At 60.9% G+C, this 24,581-nt stretch overlaps 2 protein-coding genes across 3 annotated transcripts in view; both read right to left on the bottom strand.

Moving 5' to 3' along the window:
- Window positions 1-646: 646 nt before the first annotated feature.
- On the bottom strand, window positions 647-2,652 carry RASD1 (ras related dexamethasone induced 1). Its single transcript, XM_026095236.2, has 2 exons — window positions 2,241-2,652; window positions 647-1,989 (listed from the first exon to the last, which is right to left on the bottom strand). The coding sequence occupies exons 1-2, from the start codon at window positions 2,524-2,526 to the stop codon at window positions 1,439-1,441; spliced, it is 837 nt and encodes a 278-aa protein (XP_025951021.2). The 5' UTR covers window positions 2,527-2,652; the 3' UTR covers window positions 647-1,438.
- Window positions 2,653-10,810: 8,158 nt separating this feature from the next.
- PEMT (phosphatidylethanolamine N-methyltransferase) overlaps window positions 10,811-24,581 on the bottom strand; it is a 32,309-nt gene continuing 18,538 nt past the window's right edge. For both annotated transcript variants that reach the window (XM_064520101.1, XM_064520102.1), the window contains exons 4-8: window positions 20,134-20,279; window positions 16,047-16,158; window positions 13,152-13,226; window positions 12,310-12,370; window positions 10,811-11,503 (exon numbers count right to left, since the gene is read on the bottom strand). In XM_064520101.1, the coding sequence (XP_064376171.1) occupies window positions 12,316-12,370; window positions 13,152-13,226; window positions 16,047-16,158; window positions 20,134-20,279 (388 nt within the window). In that variant the 3' untranslated portion in view covers window positions 10,811-11,503; window positions 12,310-12,315. The remainder of the gene's footprint in view (window positions 11,504-12,309; window positions 12,371-13,151; window positions 13,227-16,046; window positions 16,159-20,133; window positions 20,280-24,581) is intronic.

The raw sequence follows: 24,581 nt of genomic DNA, 5'->3' as shown, positions 1-24,581 counted from the left end.
AAACAGAAACGACAGGCTACTTCTGAAAAGCTGGAGTCTGAAAGCTGTTTTTGAAGTTTTCCCCTTTCCCTTTCCTTTCCCCTTCTAGCAGTGATTACTGTAAGTTATTATACTAAGAGATTAAAAACCATCAGATGCAAAAGTGACCTTTCAAGCAAAGTACTTCCTTTACTCATATTGCAAAGCAACAACAATATCTTGGACTGGGTGCAAATGAATCAGTCTCTGTTGACATCATTAAAGTTTGTTTATTTAGTCAGGAAAAAGCATGAAACACAATAAGGTCTTTATTATTAAATGATGTCATTTTACTCGGTTTCTGCACTGAATGACATGCCAATGCCCGGCATGTCACAGGGCTGACAGGATCGTAAATCAGTGTTGTTCAGTGAAGTGAGGAAAGAGTTCTGGCTCAGTGACCTGCTTGAGTAACAGCTTGCGTGGTCCCCAATTACCCTGTGTAGCAAGAATTTGGGGACTTTCAGAGGCGGAGACCTTTGCACAGGGGAAAGGAGAAAGTGGTGTAACAAGGCGTTGGGTTGAGAGGCCACATGGAGCACGTCAGAGCTCGGCTTAGTGCCTCACTTAACGGGCCTTGATTTTCGCTAAGGAGCTGGGTGAGGAAGCAACGACTAACCCACAAGTATCATTTTAAAAAGATTTTATTATTTTGTAGAAAAAATAAAACATCAAGTTTCACCCACTGTAGAAACACTTGAAGATTTTTGTTCATGCCCATGACAAACAATACCTACATAAAGTGCCTATTGTTTTCTCATTTAAAAAACCCCTTCCCACTCCCCCCACCCCCCCCAGATCTTGCAAATCAGACAAGACATGTAAACAAGAGTCAGTTTTTGGTCCATCAGGGCTGTAACTCTGCAACGTCTTTGCAGCTTAGGAGTGTCTTCTGCACGTGTTTTTGCAGACACAGACGAACACACGACACAGAGCCAGAGTCCGTGCACAGCTTCTCAAGTTAAAAAAAAAAAAAACACAGAAAAAAGCCCCCAAAGCCCAAAGCAGGCGCTGGCAGGCCTCTGCCCTCCCTCCTGAAGGCAGTGCCCTGGCCTGAGGCCGGATGGTTTGGAGGGAAAGAAACAAGGTCTGTGTCCCCCCACCCCGTGCACATCCTTCCGCCTTGCGGGCCGGCATTTCGCTTGCTCTCTCCCCGTGGGGGGGGTCCCGGCGGCACCCCCCTCCTGCCCTCCAAAGCCTCCCCCTGGGCACCCCCTCTCCCCAAAACGCCCCGGGGGAGGAGCCGATGGAAGCGATCCCTCCGGAGGAGGGAGGCTGGGGAAGAGGCGAACCCCCCTCTGCCGGGTGGGTGCCTGCCCACCCTCCTGCCTCGCCAAAGTCACTTAGGAAACGAGCGTCTTTCCCCCCTCCCTTCCTTCCTGCCTTCCTTCCCCGCGCTTCGCCGGGCCTGGCGGGGCTCCTAGCTGATCACGCAGCGGTCCTTCTCCTTGGCGTGCCCGCCGCCGATGGCCTTCTCCCGGATGTACATGAGGTCGCTGTGGACGCTGGGCCGCCGGGCGAAGGGGGCCACGACGCCGTAGGCTTCCTCCGCGCTGCCCCGGCCGCCCTCTTTGAGCAGCTTTTTGCCTTTGAGCGCCTTCTTGTGCAGGATGTCGCAGTACTGGACGGAGACCTTGCGGTGCAGGTCCGGGCTCATCTCGCTGGGCAGCTTGGCCATGGCGAAGAGCGCCTGGAACATCTGGTCCAGGCTGCTGTTCTTCTTGGCCGAGATCTCGAAGTAGGCGCATCGCTTGGGGTCCCCCCCCACCAGCTGCTCGATCTCCCGCGGCTCCACCTCCCGGTAAAAGTCCCGGTCGCCCTTGTTGCCGCAGATGACCAGCGGCACCTCTATGTTCTCCTTGGTTTTGTTCTTCAGGCACGACTTGGTCTCCAGGATTTGCTGCTTGAGGCGCTGCACCTCCTCAAAGGAGTCCCGGTTGTCCAGGCTGAACACGAGGATAAAGACGTCGCCTGGGGACAGAGAGGGGACGTGAGATGGGCACAGGGAAGGGGACACGCAGAGGACACCCATGGGGAGACCCAGAGAGGGAGGCGGTGGGCAGTGCTCCCTGTCCGCCCCGTGCAGCGAGCAAAGTTGCCCACTCTGCACACACAAAATCCCAACTCCCTCCACCCGCGGCCGGGAAAACAGCCCCAAACCGGCCAAGAAACCCTGCGACCCGGCAACCGCGACCCCCTCGCTTCCTCCTCCAGCCGCGTACCTGTGAGGATGGAGAGGCGGCGCATGGCGGGGAAGGGGTGGTTGCCCGACGTGTCCAGGATGTCGAGCTGGTAGACCTCGCCGCGGATGCTGTAGAACTTGCGGTGGAAGTCCTCGATGGTGGGGGTGTACTGCTCCTCGAAGCGCCCCGTGAGGAAGCGCGAGACGATGGCCGTCTTGCCCACCTTGGAGGAGCCCAGGATGACCATGCGGTAGCAGTTCTTGGCGGGGATGCTCAGCTCGGCCTCGCTCGGACACATCTTCTTGATCATCGCTGCCAGTTTCATTGAAGCCGGCGGAGGGGGCAGCTTGCGCGCAGAGAGGAGGAGGAAGAGGAGGAGGAGGACGGCGGCGCCTGCCCGCTGCTCAGCCCCGCGCCCCTCGCAGGAAAGGCGGCTGTGAGCTCTGCACCGCCGCCGCTGCCCCGCTTTATGGAGCCGGTAGCGCCCGCCCCTCACCGCGTCACGGGGCGGTGGCGGCCGGGGGGGGGGTGGGGGTGCCGGGCGGGGCAGCTCCGCTCCGGGGCTCCGCGAGCCGCTCGGCTGCCGCCGCTGCTGCTGCCGCTGCGCGAACCGACCCCCGCGCAGCCCTGGTCCCGGTCCCGGTGCGGTGCACGGCGGCCCCTTTGCAGCCCCGGTCCCGGTGCTGTGCCCGGCGGCCCCTCTGCAGCCCGGTTCTGGCTCCCGGTGCTGTGCACGGCCGCCCCTTTGCAGCCCGGTTCCCGGTCCCGGTGCTGTGCACGACGGCCCCTTTGCAGCCCCGTTCCCGGTCCCGGTGCTGTGCACGGCGGCCCCTCTGCAGCCCCGTTCCCGGTCCCGGTGCTGTGCACGGCGGCCCCTCTGCAGCCCCGTTCCCGGTCCCGGTGCTGTGCACGGCAGCCCCTTTGCAGCCCGGTTCCCGGTCCCGGTGCGGTGCACGGCGGCCCCTCTGCAGCCCGGTTCCCGGTCCCGGTACTGTGCACGGCAGCCCCTTTGCAGCCCCGTTCCCGGTTCCGGTGCGGTGCCCGGCGGCCCCTCTGCAGCCCGGTTCTGGCTCCCGGTGTTTTCTGGCCGTGGCCCCTCTACCTCCCTCACCGGGGACGCGGTGCTGTGCGAGCCGACCCGTGCGCAGCCCGCCCCGGGGCCCGGTGCTCTCCCCGGGGGCCCCTTTGCAGCGGGATCGGGGATCCGGTGCTGCGCGCGGAAGCCCGTTTGCAGCCCAGTTCAGGGGGCCGGTGCTGGGGAGCTGGCTCCGGGGGTCCGCGGGGTCTTGCACGGGGGGGTCCCCGCGAACAGGCCCCCTTGCAGGACGCGGTGCCCGGGCGGGGCGGGCGGGGCGGCGGCAGGGACCCGGGGCAGGGGGTGCGGGGATGCAGGAATTGCATCCCGCTTCCCGGCGTGGTGGTGATTCGCTTCGCACTTGCTCTCCGTGCAGAAGCGGGTGTCCGTGCACACACTCCGGGCGCGCAGGAAAGGCACCTGTCTATGAGAAAAGAACCTGGACGTAGCAAAGCGGAAAAGACCGCGGAAGACGCTTTATACATATATGTTTCGTATATACGGGGCAGGGGATAGGAGCAGAAAGCAGTCAGTGCCCCATCGGGCAGCTCCCCCCTTGGCAACCCGCCCGGCTGGAGGCTGCGGGTGCCCTCGAAGGGCGGCTGGTCACCGCCGCTCTGCCCCGGGGCTGCTGCCCACCGCCGGCGGGGAGGTCCCGGAGCGACCCGGGGGCTCGGGCAGCTCCGCAGCGCGCCTCGGCGGGGCACCGCGGTGGAAAAGGAGGCGAAAGGGAGAAGCGGTGCCTGGAAAAGAAAAGCCTGGGGGGGGGGGGGGGTTACACAGCATCGGGCTCAACCCCCAGCCTAACCCTAAGCCCAGTCCTAGCCCCCACCTGCCCACCGCCAGCCCCAGGCGCCGCGGGGGCTGCAGCGCCGCATCCCGCCGCTAGGGAGCGGGCGAGGGCACCGCCGCCGCCGCGGGCAGCGCAGCGCCGGGCGGGACGGGGGTGAGCGCGGCTGGGCGGCCGGCACCTGCCGGGGGGGGGGGGGGGGCGTGGGGGGATTTAAGGGAAAAAACTCCCCCCGGGGTGATGTTCACCCGTGGTTCAGCATAGCCGAAACCACACGCACAACCTCAGAGCGGCCGCAGCTGGAACACAGGCATCTGTCGGTCGGGGCATCTCACCCGCACGGCTTGGGAGGAGGATGCTGCGGAGTTTATGATCTCCCCCGACTGTGGTCTCACGCTTGGGCGGTAATTTAAGCACTGTCCTAAGGTTTGCAGTTCACCCCCGGGGTGAAACGGAGCAGCGGTTTAAGCAGCCCGTTGCAGCCGTCATTGCCCGCAGGGAAATATCCTGTCCAGCGGCAGCAGCTGCAGGGAGGCTTCAGAGAGGGACCGTGGGGCTGTTTCACGTGTTTATTGGTCTGTATGTGAGACTGCAAAGAGGTTTAATGGCTGATTATAAGGCACAAATGCATCACCCCAAAATAACAAAAAGATCATTTAATTGAAGCACTTGATGAAAAACAACAGGAGAGATAGGAAGTGCCTACCTCTGGGGGACAGACAAATCAAATATCTTGATTAGAGTTTATTCTTAACTGTTCAACTATTAATAGTGCTAGGAATGGGTAAAAATAGCCTGCTCAAAGCCTCCTCTTAAGTTGGCCTGCTTCAGCAAATGGAAAATCCATTTGCTTCCTCTGAGAGGCTCTTTGGCGACAGGAAAGGCAGCACATGCCGCCTCGCAGGCGGTCGTATGCCACCGAGATCCCGTGGCCTGGCTCAGAGGCGCGGGTCGCCGCTGGAGCCGTCCTGCGGGGAATGGGCCGGCAGCGGGGGCCGGGGCCCTCGGGGGGCTGGGTGCCGGCCGGGCTGCTGGGGTTGCTGGGGATGCTGGGGCAGGCAGGGCACCGTGGGGGGGTCACCCAGCAGCAAAGGGTGGGGGTACTGCACCATGCAACGTCTGTTGTAGCTCAGAGCATGGCTTCTTGCAGGGTCGCACAGAGCATGAGGGAAGGAGCATTACGAGCAGTTAGTCTGATTACCCAAAGATCATCTAGAAATTTGTCTCTCCGGTGGAACCGGAGCGCATTTGCCAGGCGCTGGCTGCTGTTGATTGATGAGAAAGAGTCCACCTCGCTGCTAGGCAGAGCCTTCCCACGGCTATGACTCTCGCTGCTAAAAATCAGCTCCCATTTCTGACCTGACTCCCTGAATACCCCGAATCTTAAGCATGGGCAGGTAAAATGACATCCTCCCCCGCGGCTGCTGTATCATCTGCCAGAATGTGACCCTGCTGTTCGCGGGGGCGGTTTGCTCGCTGCTCTGACGCGGGGGAGTCCAGGCTCTTTGCTCCTTCCCACCAGCAGCCTGGTGCAGCCGGAGCCCAGGCAGGCTGCTGCGCACGAAACCCCGAGCGGCTGCGGATGCCAGTTGTGGAACTGAACATCTTTGGCACAGATCAGCCCCCAGGTTCCTGCCGTCTCGCTCCCTTTTAGCCCCCCCAGGTGCTCCGGCCACAACACAATGCACAATAGCCGGCCGCCGGCCACAAGCAAGTCGGCTGAGGTAAGAAAATGCCACGAAAGTCACACAAACATCCCAGCCACAGAACATGCAGCTCCCGAGGGTCCGGCTTGGACGAACTGTGCAAGCAGAAAAAAAACAGAGCTCACAGGAATACCAGCCTCTGCAAAAATGTAGGAAGCAAAATGTACCTGAGAGCATGAGCGTGCATCGCACAGCCAAGCCCAGAAATAGGCAACCTGAGGGGATACTCAGAAAAGAACAATTACATCAGAACACGACGCTGATTTCTGAGCGTGCTGCCGGAGCTGAGGAGGATCTTCACCTTAGGGTCAGGCTGGCCTTGCTTTGTGGCTGGTTCCTCTGGGTTGAAGCAGTGAAAAAGCAGAGTGGAACGGTCATGCGTGTCTACTCTGCACACCCAGTACCCCAGGGACCTCGCACGGGCCAAGGAGAGGCGCGGATCAGGCATGAGCTGTTTATCTTTGCTGCCAAGACTCTTTAAGTCCTTCCAAAGGCTTGGCCTCTGCACAGCACCTAGCACAGCCCTTTTTTCTGCAGACCGGGGCTCGTGAGCATGCAGATGCCTCCATCCAGCACCTCCCCGTCCCCGAGCCCACGGGGCCGCGTGCCAGAGAGCTGCCCGAGACAGCGACCGGCTCCCTGTTCTGCGCGCAGCACCCGGCACCGTGGGATCCTTCTCCTCAGCCTGCTCGCAATCAACAGCCGGAGGCTGATGGTTTCCCATCGGCTGTTTGCAAACAGCTGGACTGTGCAGGGCTCTGGAGACCGCCCCGCCGTTGGACGCGGGACTCATCAGCCCTCCGTTCCCACCCTGCTTCCTTCCCCGGAAAGAGCCGGGGGGGGGGGGAGATCTGGCAGGGGGGGGCCTCCTCCAGCCTGTCCGAGGCAGGAGGCCCCCGGCGCTGCCCGCGCTGCCCCACAGCCCGGGTTGCTCCCCAGACCGGGCCGGGAGCTGCGCGCCGGAGTCCGCCCTGCGCAGAAGGACGAGGGGAGCAGCTGGGCAGGGAAGGGAAGGGAGGGTTTAGCTATAGCTCTTGCTCCATCCCCTGGGGAAAAGCATCTGATTAATTCAAGATGCAGCATCCAGGGTTCCTATTCATTCCCTATATTATTAGCTTGTCTCATTTTATTAAATCTCCTTTAAGCCTTTTCAGAAGAAGCACATAATTTGCAACGTATAATTTTTCCCAGATGAGTTACAATGCAGAAGCGAGCTGCTCTGTCACTGGGGATCGGGGGTTGTTTTTATTTGCTTCCTTCCCCCACCCCCTGTTTCTTTTGCAACAGTTTTCCTTGTATCCTGATTCCTTTCAGCATTTGGGATTTGAGTAACAGACAATCCGAGAGCCTGAGACATGTCTCGAATCCCCAGTTCTTTGAGTCGCGCAGGCAAGGGGCAGCGCTGGCTCGCTCGGCCGCATCCTCAGCTGCCGGGTGCGATGCAGCGGTCCCCAGCAGAGCCTGCAAGCAGCCTGGCACCGCCGGACCGGGTTTGTGCCGCGCCGCAGGCTCCTGCCTTGCTGCCTCTGCTCCCTCCTCCCACCTTTCCTTGTCCCTGGGAAGTTTTTCCGGTTCTGCCTGTGCAAAGAGCACGGTGTTTGTGCGGGGATGGGTTCCCAGCCAGGCGCTGCTGGTTTTACAATAGGCCTTTTGGCCACGGCGGAGCGGAGGGTCTTGGCTGGAGTGCGGGATGCCGGTGCACGGAGGTGAGGGAGAGCAGGGGAGGCCGGGGCACGGAGCGAGCAGGATGCACACATGCTCTTTCCTCCCTGTGTCCCGTAATGCCGTTGCCTGCGCAGCTCCCCGCCGCTGCACGGAGAGCGCAGCCTCATCTGAAGTGCTGGGGTTTGGCTCGGGCGCTGCCTTTCGAAGACGATCACCCTGCTGCCGTTCGGGGGATTGAGACTAGCTGTGGGTTTGATCTGGAAGGAGCAGCACGGCCAAGGCTTTGCATTCAGCCCTGCTGCCCGTCACTGACACACCAGCGTTTGCAGCTCACACATCTCTTGCAAAACCCTGGCAAAAAGGGAAAAGGCCCTTGCTTGCGTGCTCGGAGGAACGAATCAAATAATAAACTCATCAAAAGGCCATAACAGGGGCTCAGCTTTGGTATCTCAACGCAAAGCCAGGGGAAGCAGCACGTGCTGCGACCGATGGCTCAGTGCCCCTGGTTTCCCGAATCGGCTGAGCAAACACATGCGCAAGCGCTGAGCACACAGGCGCTGATGGCACCACGCGCCACGTACATCAGCCCACGGAGGAGAGCGGCCCCGTGGCCTTGGCGCGCTGCTTGGCGCCGGCTCGCTTTGGGGAAATGTCACGGCCGGGCACGGGAGCTGCCGCCCCGGCTGCGGGGAGAAGAGCCGGTCGGAGGGGACACGACGCTGCCCCTGTCCCCAAGACATCGGCAGGGAACGCGATGCTGGCAAAAGGCAGAATTTGGGGGAGCCGAGGCGCCTGGGCTCGCCCGGCTCCCGTCCCTGTGTCCCGAGCAGTTTTCAACCTTTTGGCCATTTCCACCCAAATGAGAGCGAGGAGCCGGGCTCGGCTCGGCTGGGGGCCTGCCGCCGCGCTCGTCCCTGCAGATGTGCTGACACGTGGCACCTCGAGCGTCACCGTCCCGCGGGAGCCACCGCCTCTTTGCACAGCACGTGCAGAGCTGCGGCGATAAACCAGGGCTCGTGCTGTTCCCTCCCCAGCCCGGGGGGCATTCCCACCTCTCCGCGACGCAGGAGGCCACGGGAAAAGCCGGCGTGGCCCCTCGCACCCGGGGCTTGCACGGGACGGCTTGCTCGGACACGACGGTGGCGGGCGGTGCGGACGCAAGCGTTTGCACGTCCTGGACGTGTACCCAACCTCGGACACCTTCTGTTCGCCTCCGAAGCCCAGCAGCCTCCCTGGGATTAGGGAGAAATGTCACCTGTAAGCCGAGACAGGCAGCGAGGGACCTGAAATATAGGGCACGGGGGAGCGGCAGGCTCGATGACCCCGACGGCCACGTTGCTGCCGATCTCAAGAGGTTCCCATGGAAATAGCGGCTGCTGCCAGGGGAATACGATGAAAATAAAAGGCCTCCAGTGGGAAGCGCGGCCCGGCCAGAGGCGGCAAGGTGGCTGCTAGGAGCGGGGCTCGCGCGCTGCCGGCGAGCGGGGGACCGTGCCGGCACTGAGCACTCGGGACACGGGGCCCATGCGGCTGCAAGCACCGGGGTCTGGGGTCGGACCACTCACTCGGCTGGGGCGCAACCGAGAGCGGGATTTGGGGATGGAGCTGGGCTTTGCTCAAGCCTGGAGCCGAGCCCACCGCTGACACTGGAACGAGCTGCAGCCGGCAAACAGAGCGCCGCCAAAGGAAAAGCAACATGGAAAAAGCAGCACATTCCTATCGTTTTCTTGAAATAAGATACAAGGATGCTGCGCCGCGGCTTGAGACCTCTCCAGGCTGCCAGAGGGCGGGTTTTGGTGTGCAAACTGGAGAAAACAGCCTCATCTGTTTGTCCAGCCAACGCTGGTGGTTTCACAGCTGGAAGCAGCTTCCCGGGAGGGGCTTCCCAATGCGTCTCCGCTCTGCTCCCGCTGATGCTCAGGGCTCCTTTCCCTGCGCCCCGGCAGAGAGCAGCTTCTTCCCTCCTCCGTACAGAGAAGCCCTTTGCAGACGGATACCCCGTCCCCAGCCCGACTTCTCCGGACCAGGAGGGTCCCGATAAAGCAGTCAGTGCCCAGCGTGTCAGCTCCCAGGCAGCGACCTGCAAGCTCCGCGGGGCAGCGAGCGGGGCCCGCCGGGCGCCCTGCCTGCTCCCCCGGCCCTTTCGCCGCTCGCCAGCTCCGATGGGGCGATAAGCGCCTGTTTGCTTGTGCTACGTGTTTATTCTCTGTTACTGGCTAATAGTGTTTGTTTTCCACGTAAGGCCTGATAGCCTTTTCCCCCCCGTGCAAAGGAAGCACAACTTTGCCGGGTGAAAGCAAACACGGGCACTGGGTTACCTGTGGTCACGACGGGGCACGAGGGGCCGGTCCTGGCACCCGCCGGCAGCTGCAGCCGCCCCAAAGACAGCGCCTGCAGCGTGCAGGACTGGCGATCCCCCCCGAACAGCCCTGGGCTAGACGTAACCACATGCCAGGGAGGAATGCAAAAAACGACGTGGAAAAAACCCACTCTCGGAGCATCTCCGCTGCCCAGTGGGACGCAGCGTGGCGGCCGCGGTGCCGCAAGGGTGGTGGACTCGGCGACCCGGTGGGGCCTGCCAGGGAGAGGTTGTGATTTAACCAGTTTCTCCTGTACTGCTGTTTGCTCTAGAGAAATGTACTGAACATGAAGGCAGGCGTTATCTATCAGCAGCACTTGCACTCACTGTTTTTTCCCCAAGGCTGCAAACAAACGTGACCTGCCAAGCTCCAACGGGACCCCGGGACCCCAGGCCAGCTTCAAAGGCACGAGGGTGACCGTGTCCCCGGGGCCCGCGTGGTCTTTAACGCTGCCAGCTGTAGACACGTGGGTTTGCAAGCAGGCAGGGGCCCGGCCCAGGGAGCCGGCAGCCTGCGGGGACGCCGGGGTATCGCCCGGATTTGGTGCCCGGGCAGGGGTTTGTGCAGCCCCCAGCGGGGCTGAGCGAGCCAGCGGCAGGGTTTACCTGCTCTCCGGACCGAGAGCACGCCAGCGCGAGCCCGGCCCTGGCTCTGCCCCTGCCACAGCAATGCCTCCCTAACAAGCAAATGTCTCTTTTGCAAATACCGATTTTGCCTATCGAGAAATCCAAATTTATTTACAGCAGTGACTTTGAGCCAGGACTGGCAACTCTGACATAAATTGTCTGCATAATGCAACGCATCCTCTGCCGGGTGGTTGCTATGGGTACTGGGCCAGTTCAGCCTCCGTCTATAAACACTAACTGCGAAGGGGATGTGGAAACTTATCTAAAAATAAAATACTATGCCCAAGTCTTCAAGAGAGACAGCAGTAAAAATAATCCTCGTGCAACGGCTCTGAAGCAGAGGAACACGAGCCGGCGCCCACGAGGCCCGAGGAAACGGAGCGGCGCTGGAAAAGAAACCAACACTTTTAATTGTGGGGGAGCAACTCCGGAAGGGCAAATTACAACCATGCACAAGCAAAAGGGACCTGGCGGTTTCACAGAGAAATGCTGGGACCGCGGGGACGCGGGGTCCTCGGCTCAACGCCGCTCCTCCGGCAGCGCTGCCGGGACGGCGGCTGCACGGGCGGCTTGGACCCCCAGCACGGCTCCCGGCACGGGGACGGAGCTGCGGGAGGTGACAGATGGGCACCGGGGCCCCGGAGCAGCCCGGAGGCAAGGGGGGAGCAGGGGAAAGTGGGGACGAGCCCCCGCGGGGGCCGGGCGAGGGCTGGTGGCAGAGGGAGGCGAGGAGCCGGGGCTCCCGCGGAGGCGAGGGGAGCGCGTCCCGGCCGGACCGGGAGCCCCGGCTCCTCCTCGGCCGCCGCGGGAGCCCCTGGCAATGCAGAGCCCCTTTCCGATGCCCGCTCCCCTCTCCCAGGGGCTTTACTCTTTTTTTTCCTTTTTTTTCTTCTTTTTTTTGGGCAATTACAGCTCAGTTCTCAAACTGTTCAGGGAATCTGTAAACATCCAGCCTGGACCTGCAGCTTCACCCCCGCGATTTTCCCCTTCGGAACAGGTTCCAGCACCGGGATCTTTGGGAACAGCCAAGTCCTGGCGGTTGTGTTTCATCCCAGCTCGTGGGGGCGGATCGGGACCTGGCTGCACAGAAAAAAGAAAGAAAGAAGAAAAAAAAAAGCCCTTGTTTTTTCCTCTCCCCCCTGCAAGGCAGTGAGAAACAGCGGGAAGGCACCGGTGCGTCGGGGCCCCCTCGAGCCGCCGGCCTGTCTGCCGGCCGGCCGCGCACCGCCGGCTGCTCCGCTGGCTCGCTGGGGTCGGGGGCTAATTGGCAGGATTTGTCGCAGGAGAAGAACGGGCGAATCGGGCAGCAATGGGACTGGAAAAGTGCACCGTGCCGCCACGGCCAAGGCCCTGCTTCGCAAAGAGACGAGGCGCTGTCACGGACCTGGCTGCCACCACCGCCACGGCTGGGGTTGCCGAGCCCCGGGGACGCGGCGGCCAGGGATGCTCAGGCCCGGGGATGCGGCGGCCGGGGATGCTCAGCCCTGGGGACGCGGTGGCTGGGGATGCTGAGCCCTGGGGACACGGCCACCGGGGATGCTCAGCCCCGAGGATGCGGCCGCTGGGGATGCTGAGCCCCGGGGACACGGTGGCCAGGGATGCTCAGCCCCGGGGACACTGCCGCCGGGGATGCTCAGCCCCGGGGACACTGCTGCCGGGGATGCTGAGCCTTGGGGACGCGGCCGCTGGGGATGCCAAGCCCTGGGAAAAGCAGCCTGGGCAGTGGTTCACGCAGAGAGCAGCCCAACGGTTCTGCACGGGCCCCGGGCAGCTGTCGCCAGCCCAAGAAGCAGAGCCAGCAGCCGAATTTCTGGGCCTCAGCGGCCGAATTTCTGGGCGCCAGGAGCTCCCTGCCCCGGAGCCGGCCCCGCGCTCTGCAAACCTACCTGCTGCTATTTGCTCTTCGCTCCCTTCTGTTTCTGCCGATAGATTTCCTCCGTGAAGGGGCTGCAGGCGGGAGGGCAGCGATTTGGGGGCAGAGAGGCAGGAAAAGGGCAAAAGCAGGGGGGGGAAAGAAAAACTCCAGATAAGCAGGTGCTCTCCAGCGCTCCCTGCTCCTGCCTCCCCTCCAGGCCCGGGAGCCGTGCCCGCTGCTCCGGGCAGGACAAACCCTCCCACGCCGCAGCAATCCTCGGCTCTCTGGGCTGTGGAGCGGATCCAGTCCATGCCCAGGCCGGGACCATCCCCGTGCTGAGCGGGACGGGGCTCAGCTGGGCCACCTCTGTCCACGCCGCACTATTGGCCTCCCCTCTCCCCCAGCACAAAAGCCCTCTCGCTTTGCAATATAACCACTTCTTGCAATATAACCACTGCTTCTGGGAATAACTCCGGGCTGCTCGGTCTCGGGCTGCTGGGCTTTTGTGGTGCAAAATACCAGAGAAGCCATCGAAGTGAGCACAAAACGCAAGCTCTTTCTTGCAGGGTCTCTTCAGACGACACAGTGAGTCCGACCAGCCTCCTCATTGCTCTCGTCTGGCCAGAAGCAGCCACCCAAACGAGAGGAATCTCATTTTGATAAAAACAAAGAAATGCATAGACGTTCCTAGAACTCAGCAAATAATTTCGAAGTGGCGTCTGCCCGTTATCAGAACAACTAAAGAGCAATCACGTGTTTTCCTTCGCCCCCACTGAGTTAATTGGAAAAAAAAAAAAAAATCCCTGCTTTTCCAATTCCCTGAAACCTCGGGAGCAATAATTAGAAGCTCTCCAGCTTTGCCGAGCCACTCACCCCTCGTACAGCATAGCAATTGTGTAGGAAATTGCCACTACAGCTGTCAGCAGCAGGCCAGCTGGGCTTGCATTCCTGTTCCGAGAGAAGGAAAAGAGAGGTAAGTACACGGGCTTATGCAAGACACGGTTTAGAAAGAGAAATGAGATGTCTGAGGCCACGAGAGCGCTTTCTCGTTCATTAAAGGGAGCGGACAAAAGTGTTTTTTTGTACTTAATGTTAACTGGCTTAGACAGATGTTCCTTGGCAAAGCTGCTTCCCCAGCCTCCTTCGGGGACTTCTTTTAAGAAAGATCCCTGCACGTCTTCGCTGGCAGAGCTTCTGCTCCGGTGATAAACCCCGAGCTTATCTGGCCGCGTCCTAGCCGAGCGGCGGGTTATCAGGCCGCGGCTCCGAGCCGGCGCGATGGGCACGGGGACGCGGGCGCCGGGGCGGCCGAGACGCCGCTGCAGCTCAGCGCTGCGAGGGGGGAGCTGGATGTCAGCGCTACGATGGATGTGGCTGTTCCCCGCTGAGAATAAACATCTCACGGTCGTCGTGGAGCAAGGACTGTCCTTGTCGGAGGAAAAACGCCTTCCGAGGAGGAGGAGAGGTCAAACCAGCCAGCCGAGGGTGCTGCCGGGATGCCCCAATTCCTGGAGAGACGCGCACGGAGCTTCGCCTTCCCACCGTCTCCCTTTTGCCATAAGTTTCTTCCTCATTAGGAAACATCAGGCAACTTCTTCATCTCCCAGCCATCCGCTATTACATGCTTAGTCATGTCTCCTCCTTGATTCGTATCAGAGAGAACAAATTTGCATGATTGTTTGTTGACAGCAAGACCTCTAATTGTGTCATTTGGCTGCAGCGCCGGCTCTGATTTACACAGCTTGTTGCCATGACTTAAAACATTTTCCCCATCCAAAGATACACAGAACCATCCCTGCACGATTAATGCTTGATTTGTCTTTCAGGAGCTGATGAATGCTTGACCGGGACAACGAGAAGCATTTGGGTAAATTGGTTTTTTTCTTCTTACAAGCTTGACCTACTTATTGGCAATGGCTCGTTTTGCAGCAGGGCGGTTCGACAGGGGCTCGAGCAGGTAGGTTTTCTGGTCCTGGCTCTTTGTCACCTCCCTCCTTGGTGGGACGTGTCTTTGTGGGCCGGCGAGCATCGCTCCGCTCAGGGACCGCGGGATTCGAACCGTCCTTGGACAGCGAGGGCAGCTCCAGCTTCCAGCCCCCAAGGGCTCGTAGAGATGACCAACCCTGTCCGTGGCCCTTCCAGATCCAAATTACTCGGAGGAACTTCATTTATCACCATGGAGCCAGAGGGCACACACAGGGCTGGCCCGCGCTCCCCTGACGCACGGCGCGGAGGAATCCGCTCCCCAAACGCCCCATTACTCACTGTGCGCAAACAGGGTCAAAATGCCACCTTCGGCGTATTTTGCGGACAAGTTTATTTTGGCTGCGCAGCAGCCATGCGTCGAGCCTGGGATATATTTGCAATATCCTGGAAGGAAAAAAAAAACAGCGGCTCTTGCTCCAGGCGATGCTCTAATGCGGGACGTCGGTCCCGAGGGCAGGCTGCCTGGTGCATCGCCAGGCTCGCTGACTGTGTGCCGTACGCGCCCCGGGAGAGGGGAATGAATCAAGCCCTGGGCTCCGATGCTGCGGTGCGGAGCGTGATGCATGGCTCAGGGAGGAGAAACACGCCGTTTCGGGCCCGTCCAAAGCCAGGGCTCGCGTGCAGCATCCTTCCTGCGCCGCTGGCAGAAGCCCGCGCGCACTGCAGACCCCTGCGGGGACGCACCTAAAATCTTCTTAAAGCCCTGGGAGCTCAGAAACCCGAGCTGAGACCCCAGGGAAGAGGAACAGCCAAAAATGCCATGCAAAGGGTTGTGCAGAGCTTGCCCGGTCCATGGCCTGGGGCCACCCCGTGCACCTCCGGGGGAGCCCAGCACGGAGATGGCGGGTGCTTGGGATTCAGCAAGGCATCCAGGGTCATTAGCCGTCATCCTTAACGACCAGCCGGCACGGCGCGCTTCAACTTGCACGTGGCCAGGTTTGGGATGGCCGAGGTGGGGAACCAGGCGAGGGGCAAGCAAGCCCGGACGGCTCCCGCGGGAAATTTCAAGCATCGAATAAGCGCTGGAAAAGCGCCACGGGCAGAAGCAGAGAGCAGCGCCGGTCTCCCCTAGTGAGCTGTGCACGGTTAGACTGCGAAAAGGTGACCAGGCAGTGGTGAAGTGCTTTATTTTCCCCCCTAAGCAGGAAAGAGGTGGTCACACTTAGGTGCTCTTGTGCAAAACAACCAGTGATAAAAGCCCATAATGCTCTGTGGATCCGGTGTAATGCAGCCAGGGCTTTTGCTCCTGGGCAAATAAATAAAATGTGGTATTAAATAAAGCCGCGTAAAACTCAATACACAGAATATACAGCGTGTATTGCTCATTTGCTCCTAGATTACAGCCGATTCATTTCCTCCTAAGCAGGCGATTAAGCTGTGTTGTGTCACATGAGGAGCGTTTCGGAAGCGTTATCACCACGCGGTGCGGGGGGGAGGGCGTGTTGCCTTGTTTTGATTTTTTCAGCGTAATTACAGGGCCACGCTGCTCCCCGGTATCGGTGCCCTGCCCTGCTGCGTGACCCCCGGCGGGATCTGGCCCCGGCTGTTGATTTTTCCACCCGCGGAGCCTGCCAAGGACTCCGCTCGGCCGCAGATCACTGCTGACGTTTCCTCTCCCCAGCGCTTGGCCATCGCTTGTTTTGCTGTAATTAATGCCGCAAGTCTTTGATAAGAGCAGGAGGTTTTGCATGCATCTCGGGATAAAAATAGCATGCATCTCGGGATAAAAATTTTCCCCCAGGAAAGGAGGACCCGGAGCGGGGCTGCCGGCCGCGTACTCACATGAGGGCCCAGCCCAGGTAGACGGCGGTGCTGCCCCAGTACATGGGGTTGTCCAGGACGCTGAAGGGGAAGCTCGTCACCTTTGCCTCCATCAGGATGCCGAAGTAGTCACCTGCGGGGCAAGCAGAGGCTTCCCGTTAGCCTCCGCGGAGGCTCCCGGGGGTGGGTGACCTTCTGCACGCAGTGGCCGATGCTATGACACAGCGGGGACATCCCTGCCGGCGTCACCCCTGGGGACACCGCTCCTCGGCCCCGCACCGGTGCTGGTGGCACTTCAGCCACCACCACCGCGCCGGCGCAGAGCAACGGCCAAGGAGGTCTCTCGCTGCCGGCTGATAAAACAGCAGCGAGCAGGTTGCTCCAGGTCCATCGGCCTTTCTGCAACGGGCTCTTTGCCCACGGGGGTGGTTTGTGCATGGCAGCGAGGCCACGGCAGCCACGTGGCTCTGGGGACCACCGCTGGCCGCTTCGCCCTCGCTCGCTCCGAGATGGACCGTTCGGAGCCCCTCAGCAAGGGCGTAAGCACATGGGATCGAAAATGTTTAATTCCCGGCGCCCCGTAGCTGTTTCGGGATGCAATCCTCCAGACCACCATCCCCAAACGCCCTCGCTTGCTGCCACCCCTTATCTCACAGCTCAGCGCAATTCTCAGCATTTCAGACTCTCGGAACAATTTTTTGGGTGCCGCTGCCCACGCAACGCTCAGTCACCGGCACGCGGATGACAACAGGCGCTTGTCACCTGCAGCGAGCAAAGCGCTCGGAGCTGTCAGCCTCCGACCGGCTTTGCCTCCACCTGGGAGCAACCCCTGCACGCTGCACCCCGAAAGGAAAAGCAAAGGATACGCAGGGAAACGCGGTGCGGCCGGGGAGCTGGGCCGGCGCAGAGCATCCCGCTCCAGCCGTGGTTGAGGTCTCGCTCCTCGCCCGCGGTGCTGGACGCTGCGTGCCGGGTTAGCTCCCGAGCCATCCCCAACCCCAGTCTCCTCTGTCTCTCCCCACGCTATTGTGCACCGAATCATAATATCAGTCTTTCTCATGTCGCCGAGGGTGGCGAGGATTAATGAATGCTGAGAAAGTGCTCGGAAATGCAGATAAAAGGCATTACGGGAGTGCAAAGCATTCAAGGTTATTATTATTACCTGCATCGTAGTGCAATTTCTTTGGCCTCACAGGGTGCAAAAACATTTATTTCTAAGGATAAACAGTGCCTGCCCAATTATACCATGCTTTTGGGCTTTAACTACAGGCCACTAAGTGGGATAATTGCCTGGTATTTGTATTATATGTTCCCAGTGTTACTTGGCAATACATCTCCGAGATGGTTCGGGCAGAAAGCCCCCCCTCCCCGGGGCACAGCCCGTTTCTGCGCCTTCTCGTGTCAAAACGCTTCGCTGTGCCCAGCCGCCCCCGCTCCAGGGCCGAACCTCGCTCCCGAACCGCGCTCGCGCACAGCCCGGGGCAAACGCCAGCACGGGGCCGCGGCCCTGCTGCAAGCGAGAGCGAGCAGCCACGTGAATCCCCAGGCCCCTGCTGCCAGGATACGGCCCTTCCGGATGCAAACCCTGCCTCTGAACCCACCCAGTTCAATAGAAGTGACGTGGGGCAGGGGCTGGAGTATTTTTACATCCCGGCAGGTGCAACGGGAAAGGATGGTGCATCGGTTTGCACAGCATCAGCATCAGCACAAGGGAGTTTGGCGTCTAATCTGGGTGCGTTTTTTGCTGGAAGTCGGCGTGAGCATCTCACTGTGAAGTGCAGACGCTGCTGCCGGGGTTGCTCTGGATCGTGGTAGCAAAAAGCAACGTCTCGCGCTGTGCCGGGCTTCCCACGGCCGCCTGCCGAGCCTGCGCCGCTGTGTCTCCTAAGAGCACCCAGGTCCCGGCCAACCCAGCACCACGGTTTGGCCAGGCTAGGTTTACTTCATCTACTTCAAGCCAGATTTACTTGAAATCTCGGTCAGCGCCGGCAGGAACATCGCCCGGGTGCGAGACAGACGGACCCCGACAGGTAGAGCCGCCTCTCGGGAGCCCCGAGCAGCCCCGGCACCACCAACGAGCCAAGTCCTCCCACCACCTTTGTCAGAAAATGGGGCAAATGGCATCGAAAAGAGGCTCTAACCTAGGAGCCTTGCGAGTGCTTGGCACTTTCTGAATCGCTCTGACTGCCCGGGCCCAGGGCAGCGAGCGGAGCTGCCCCATGGCAGCGGCAAGGACCTTCCTGCAGAGGAGGAGGAGGAGGAGGAGAGGCTGCCAGGGACGAAGGGAAGAGATGCAGCCGCTGTGAACGGAGGCCGGGGCCAGCACCGCTGCACGGGAAACCGGTGGCACAGAAAGGCTGGTTCCCGAAGGGTGACTCACACTCGGCTCCTGCTGAACGATTTAGCCTGCATTAACGAGACGAAGTGCTCTGTGACTGCTGCGAAACTCGAACATGGCACCAAAGCCAACTCTAACGGGCAGCCTGGATGCCGTCTCCGTGCCCTGTCTTGGCACCTCACCCGGTTCAGCCCTTGGTGCTTCTGGAAAAACGCGAAAGCTTGGGCATGACGGACTTTCTCAAAACCTCTTGGGCTCAGGTGTTGATATGGGGGATGGCTGGTGGTACAACCCGGTTCGTACCCACGAAGCACAGCCCTTCGCTGCGCAGAGCCAAAGTCCGGGCCCTGCTGGGGCACCCTGCTTCTCCCGCACCTTCAAGACACAGTCGAATCGCACATGCAAGAGGACGGTGCAATCACGGGTCCCAGACGTGTCCCAAGCAGGAGAGCATCCCGGGTGAGACGCTCTGGGACCGCAGACCCTGCGTCTTCCCCGTGGCTGGGCAAGAAACCACGCTGAACACTGTCTCCACGGGGACTTGGATTCATGGGGGCTTGTATAAAGTGGCCTTCAGGCCAAATCCAGCAGCTCTGCTCGGTCCCAGCTGGGGACGGCTCCGTGCACCGATGTCTGGGGGGACGGTGACACCGGAGCTGGCTCGCGCAAGGCTCCTGGGCTGCGCAGAGCGGACGGGCACAGAGCCGCGCTCTCCGCTTGCCCGAGCCTGACTCACGTGTTTGCTTTTCACCAGCAATTCAGGCCCAGCGGAGGCTTCCACTCGGATGAATCAGACTTTACGTAAACAATCTCGGACGTGGCTAAACTTCGGGAGCTCTCGCCGGTGGGTGCTCCTGGGCCCGGCCACGTCCCCGGGCGCTCGGCATCGCCGCTCTCCTGCGGGCTGCACCCGGGTCCTCGCGCTCAGGGGCGACCGCGGGTGATTTTGGCCCAAGCCGGTGCGATGCTGCAGGCGGGCGGCGAGAGCGCGTGCTCCGGAGTCCTGGGCTCTATTTCTGGCTGCAGGATCGTGGCCAACTCAAACTGTTTCTTTGCCACTCCACTTGAAAACCGGGCAGGGTTATTACCTCCCTCTCTCCTTCCTGGAGACGCCGCAGGAGCTAACTGAATTTGGTTTGTAAAGCACTTGCAAAAGCACAGACTAAATGCAGTGTCAAAGCTGGGGCTGGGATTATTTCAGCCAGCGGGAGCTGCCCCTTTCCTTAGATATTTATTGTTCCCGGCTCTTTTATTTTTATGAATTCCACGCATACCGGCATGTTTTTAAAGTCAACAGTGCTAATAGAATTACGCTCCGAATGGGAAAGCAGGCACAGTGGAAAATGCTCTCTGCCATAAAGCGGCAGATAAAAGCATCTGTCAAGGCCTGTCAGGTTTATTGCAGAGGGAAGAGCAACCGAGACGCTGCCTCGGTACGTGCGCCGAGCGGGTCAGGGCTCAGCACGAGGCCCGGCTCGCACCGCTGCTTTGCTCGCCGCGTTGCCGCTGGACAAGGGAGAGGAAACACCTACGGGAGGACTCTGCCCTCCCCTTCCTCCTGGGTTAGCCTTTCCCAAACACCCCGGCAGGACTAAACGAGGTCTCTGGTTAAGATCTGGCGTTTTTAGAGAAGCTACAGGCGAAGGCGAGCTGAACAGCTTCACTACTGACCGAAGGAGCTGGCGATGGGGTCACGTCTGCGAGATGCTGAGCCCAGGGGCAGAGCCGTGCTTTAGCCCCAGGGCGGTCGACGGGCGCATCCCGGCTTACCTAGGAACGTCCCGATGAAGCCCAGCGCCAGGAAGCTGGAGACGACGAACAAGGTCCCAATGGCCAGGATGGCCAAGCCCAGGAAATAGGCCCAGTGGCAGTCCAAGCCCGCCAGCTTCGGCTGGCTCTTCATGGCCTCTGTGAAGCTGTTGGAGAGACAACAGGGGCGATTAACAGCAGTGACTCGTTAACACCATCACCCGCTTCCTCCTGGGAGGTGTGGAGCTCGGAGAGGGGAGGACACCTCACCAGCTCCCTTCTTTCACCTGGACCTTCTCCACGTGCAAGCAGGAGACGCAAGGAGGCAAGGTCTTGTGAGCAGCCAGGGCTGCCCTGCTGCAGCTATCTCCATTGCAGCCCCTGCCCGGTGCTGCCAACACCGACCCCACCAACCCGCGTCATCAACCAGCGTGGGGTTTCTTCGGCTTTGCCAAGGTGGGGACCTTGGGGACGGGAGCGACCTGCTGGGTTAGGAGGTGCTTCCTCCCCACCGGCACCTTCTGCAACGCTCCCGCGCTGGCCGCGTGCTCGGCCGTGATCTGCCTTGGCAGCTCAGAGACCGGACAGCAAGCTGCAAGCACCGAGCAAATCCCAAAATGATATTAAAATCCTGAGGTTTAGGGACCTGGATGATAGCTTTGTTTTCTTTGGAGCTTATTCTTACTGTGTTTTCTATTGCCAGGGAGTTTTTTAGGTGCCCAGGGCAAGCCATTTCATCTTCCCTTTGGGCTGCGGCAGGGAAACAAAACAGAATAAATGCAACGGGCTGGGGAGAGAGCAAGAACTCAGCAGTTCGTTGATTTACGCCTTGCCCCCACGCTGGAAATTCCCGGGAAATTCCCTTTCCCCGGAGCCGAGCACATGCCGAGGAACAACGGTGCAGCCCCGGGTTACGCAGCAGCCCACGTGCCGAGGGCTACCCATCCCGCAGCCCTGGCACACCGCCCTCTCCTCCCCCGGCTAACGCTGGCTTAGCTTAAAATCAATTCCTAAGCGCTGGGGCGAGGGCACAAGCCTGGCTGCAACGTGCGGCAGCGGCACGACCGCTTGCACCGCCGCCCTGATGTCTATTTTTAAGCAGCGTGCAGGAGCCCAGACCTGGATCCCAGCTACAGCACTGCCCGGGGATGCTCGGGGAGCTTCACTCCTGCACATGGAGACGCTAAAGCCTTTTTGCAGCATGAAAAGCTCGATTCTCCATTCGGCCAGGACACCAGCACCAGGAAGGCATCCTGGAGCAATCGGAAAAAAGCCAGGGATGGTTCCTGGCAGGGGGGATGAGGGAGAGGTGCAGCGAGCTGGAGCCTGCCTGGCTCCCCGCCCCGGCCGAGCAGAGCGGGGCGCAGCCGGAGCCCGGCGCCGAGGCTGCTTTGCGCTCCGCCTGCGCAGGGCTCATCGCTTGCATCCTTGAGGCTGCGCTAATTTATGCCAGCGACCTGCCTCCGCCTCGGAGCACAAGGGCCGAGGCGGCTTCGGGAATGTGAACTGGATGACCGTGAACCAGGCTGGGAGGTTGTGCAAGCAGCACGTGACGCGGGTTGTTTTGGCAGAGTCTCCTCCCTGCTCCAGATGATCCCGTCCTTCCCTTCCATGCCTGGATAGTGCTGCACTGGTTACCCCCACCAGCACAGCTCGCTCCCCCGCTGCTTGGCTCCCAGCTAGAGAGGGAGGTGTTTGCATGGAGATAATGCACCGTCTTCCCCTCTGGTAATGCTTTATATCTTCCCAAACACACTCTCTGTTTGCATTAAACATGATGTGCGCAGGAGTTTGCAGAAGCGGTGAATAAAGCTTTAAGCATTTGCGATGTTGGGCCACACAGGCAGCATGGAGCTGCCGGCGGCTCCGACGACTCCGGCACCCGGGAGCTGCCGTGCACCCGGAGCGCCGTGCCGTCCCGGGGCAGGACCAGGCACTGGCCGTCCCCCTCGCCACAGTGGTGGTTCGCATGGAGAGCTGCACGGTCACCGCGGCACGCAGCAAACCCGGCTTTGCTGCAGCTCTCCCCAGCTCACAGAGGGGCCGAGGCACTCGGGGGAACCGCAGCCGCCGCGTTTCGCAACCCCTTTGCACCACCGAGGAGCACAAAGACGTCGGCGGTCGCTGCTCCCTCTGCCCGTCCCCGAAAGTGGGGCACGGGGAGCAGGGGGCCAGCGCCGGCGGTCTCGCCCCCGTTTTGGGCTCTTTTGTTCCTCTTGGCCAAAGCAGGCAACTGGGGTAAACTGTCCAACAGCTCCCAGCGGCAAACGCCGTCACCAGCGTGCTGCAATAGAAGAACTGTTTATTTAAAAACACCAACAAAAACCTTAAAATTGCCCTGCCGATACCAGCGATTGCTGTCCTGGTCATCATCTTCACAGCTTCTTTCGCCAATAACGGCTGTGCTCTGCTGCCGGTTTGCATGTTTTTTAGGTCAGTTTGGAGCCGTTTGCAGCTGCGCTGCCCGGCTCCCTCTCCCGGCTGGCTCTTTCGGGCCATGCCAGGTTCCCGTCGCGAGCTTGCACTGCTGCATGTTCACCGTTTCCTTGAAGTCCATGGGATATTCGCCCTCTGGCACTGCCGCCAGCCCCCTTCCACCCCGGGCCGGGACAGCCGCGCCGGGCACAGCACAGCTCCCCGCGCCGAGGAGCCGGCCGCCTTCCCTGCCGGGGGTCACACCTGAGCCCGTCACACCGCGCTCGTTCCCGGTGCAACTTAACATCGGAGAAAAATGCAATTCCAGAAGTTCCTCGGCAAACCCCGCTGCAGGGGCATGTACGCAGTGCTGCTTTCCAGCTCAGGGAAACGCTCCCATGCCTCGAAGATAGCAAGTCCCTAAGCTTAACACGAACCGCACCTGCACGTGCCAGACCCGAGACTGAAGCCTGCAAGCGCGCTGCCAAGGGGAGCCCAGCTCGGCTCAGAGCGGCAGCGGCATCGCGACGCGGCCGGCAGCAGCTATCGGCAGCTTGGCTGACGCGGCACAGCGCGACACTGGACGCAGATCTGGAGGACGGCAAAGGTTGTCGTGTCCCATGTCACATAGATAAAAACCATAAAGCTCTGGGGTAGCAAACGTGGCTCAGGCAGTTCAAGAGTTCGGAAATTGTTTTCCCAGATAAGGGGCTCGGCGATAGGAGCGCCCTGCTTTTTGCAGGAAGAACACGATTGCAGCGAAAACAAGCGTCGCACTGAAGCAATTAAGGATGCTCGTCAACTGCAGGCGACCAAGCAGGTCCCCTCCGGTCACAGGTCGCTCTGGATTGCTTCTCAGAAATGAGCCGTGGCTGATAACGAAGCTCAGGGCTGGGAAGCAGCTAATTGCCTAATGAGCGCATGATAGCCCTCTGCTTCCCCCAAGTCACCCGTTTGCGGAAAACCCTGCACGGGGCCGCCGCGGTCCTGGGCTGGGCCGGAGGAAGGTGCCGGGGCGGCCGGAGCACGTGGCCCCGCCGCCTGCGAGTTTTCGGCAGGGACGTCACCCCATGCGCCAAGTCTCTGCTTGTTCTCCCCTCCCCTCCTCCCCCAGCTTGGAGTCTTTCAAAAGGGCGTTTTAAAAAGAAAGGAAAAAAAGGAAGCAGGTTTTTAAGAGCAAGAGGCATCCCGCGGGCTCCTCCATCGCGCCCCGGCAGCCCCCACCCACGCAAGAGGCCCCAGCGGGCGCAAAGAGGAGCTTTAAAGGCTGCATCGCGGCGGCTGGGGGCGGAGGCGCTGGCTGCTCGCTGCCGCCGGCCCGGGAGCGCAGAGCTCGCCCTCCTCCACACGCTCGAGCACGAGCGAGGCGCAGAATAAGAGGAGAGCGGGGTAGCGAAGGACACCGTGCACCCCGGCTCCGCAGCTGGCCGCCGGTCCAGGCTGCAGCGAGGAGCCCCGGGGGCTGCCGCCCCATGCCCACCGGGAAGCTGGGTTTCCCAGGCGTGTTGCAGGGCAGGGGCTCCTCTAAGGACCATCCCGAAACCATCCCTGCACTCTCAGCTCCGGACTTGCCTTGCTCCAGCAGCCTCCTGAGCATCACTCGGTGCAACTCAGGGACCAGGGATAACGCAACCGTGCTGCAACGCCCAGGCAAAATAAGCTCCGCGTTGCAATAGTCCCCCAAAAGGGTCCATCGGGGTGAGGGGGCGGCTCACCCATGCTCCGTGGGAGGTGAGCTGCCCCCTCCAGAACCAGGGGGCCGGTGGGGCTCTCCCAGCCCCCTGGGCCGACCTTGCTGCCCTGACGCAGGGCAGAGCTGCCTCCGAGCGAGGCTCACACCCAGCAATGAGCACTCACAAACTCGTGACATCAGCGCAGCCGGCGGTGGCAGCCCTGGTAGGGCACCGAGGAGCCAGTGGGGAAAGCGTAACGCACAGTGCCGGGACAGGGGGATGCTCGGTTTGCCTTTCCCCAAACCGCTCTCCCACCACGCGCCGCTCCAGCGGCACCTCGCCGTGCTGACCCAGGAGGCCGGCAGGAGCAAGCCGAGCTCC

This window comes from Dromaius novaehollandiae, chromosome 14 (genome assembly GCF_036370855.1).
Source record: "Dromaius novaehollandiae isolate bDroNov1 chromosome 14, bDroNov1.hap1, whole genome shotgun sequence".
NCBI lineage: Eukaryota > Metazoa > Chordata > Aves > Casuariiformes > Dromaiidae > Dromaius > Dromaius novaehollandiae.
This window is presented reverse-complemented; position numbering and strand designations above follow the sequence as displayed.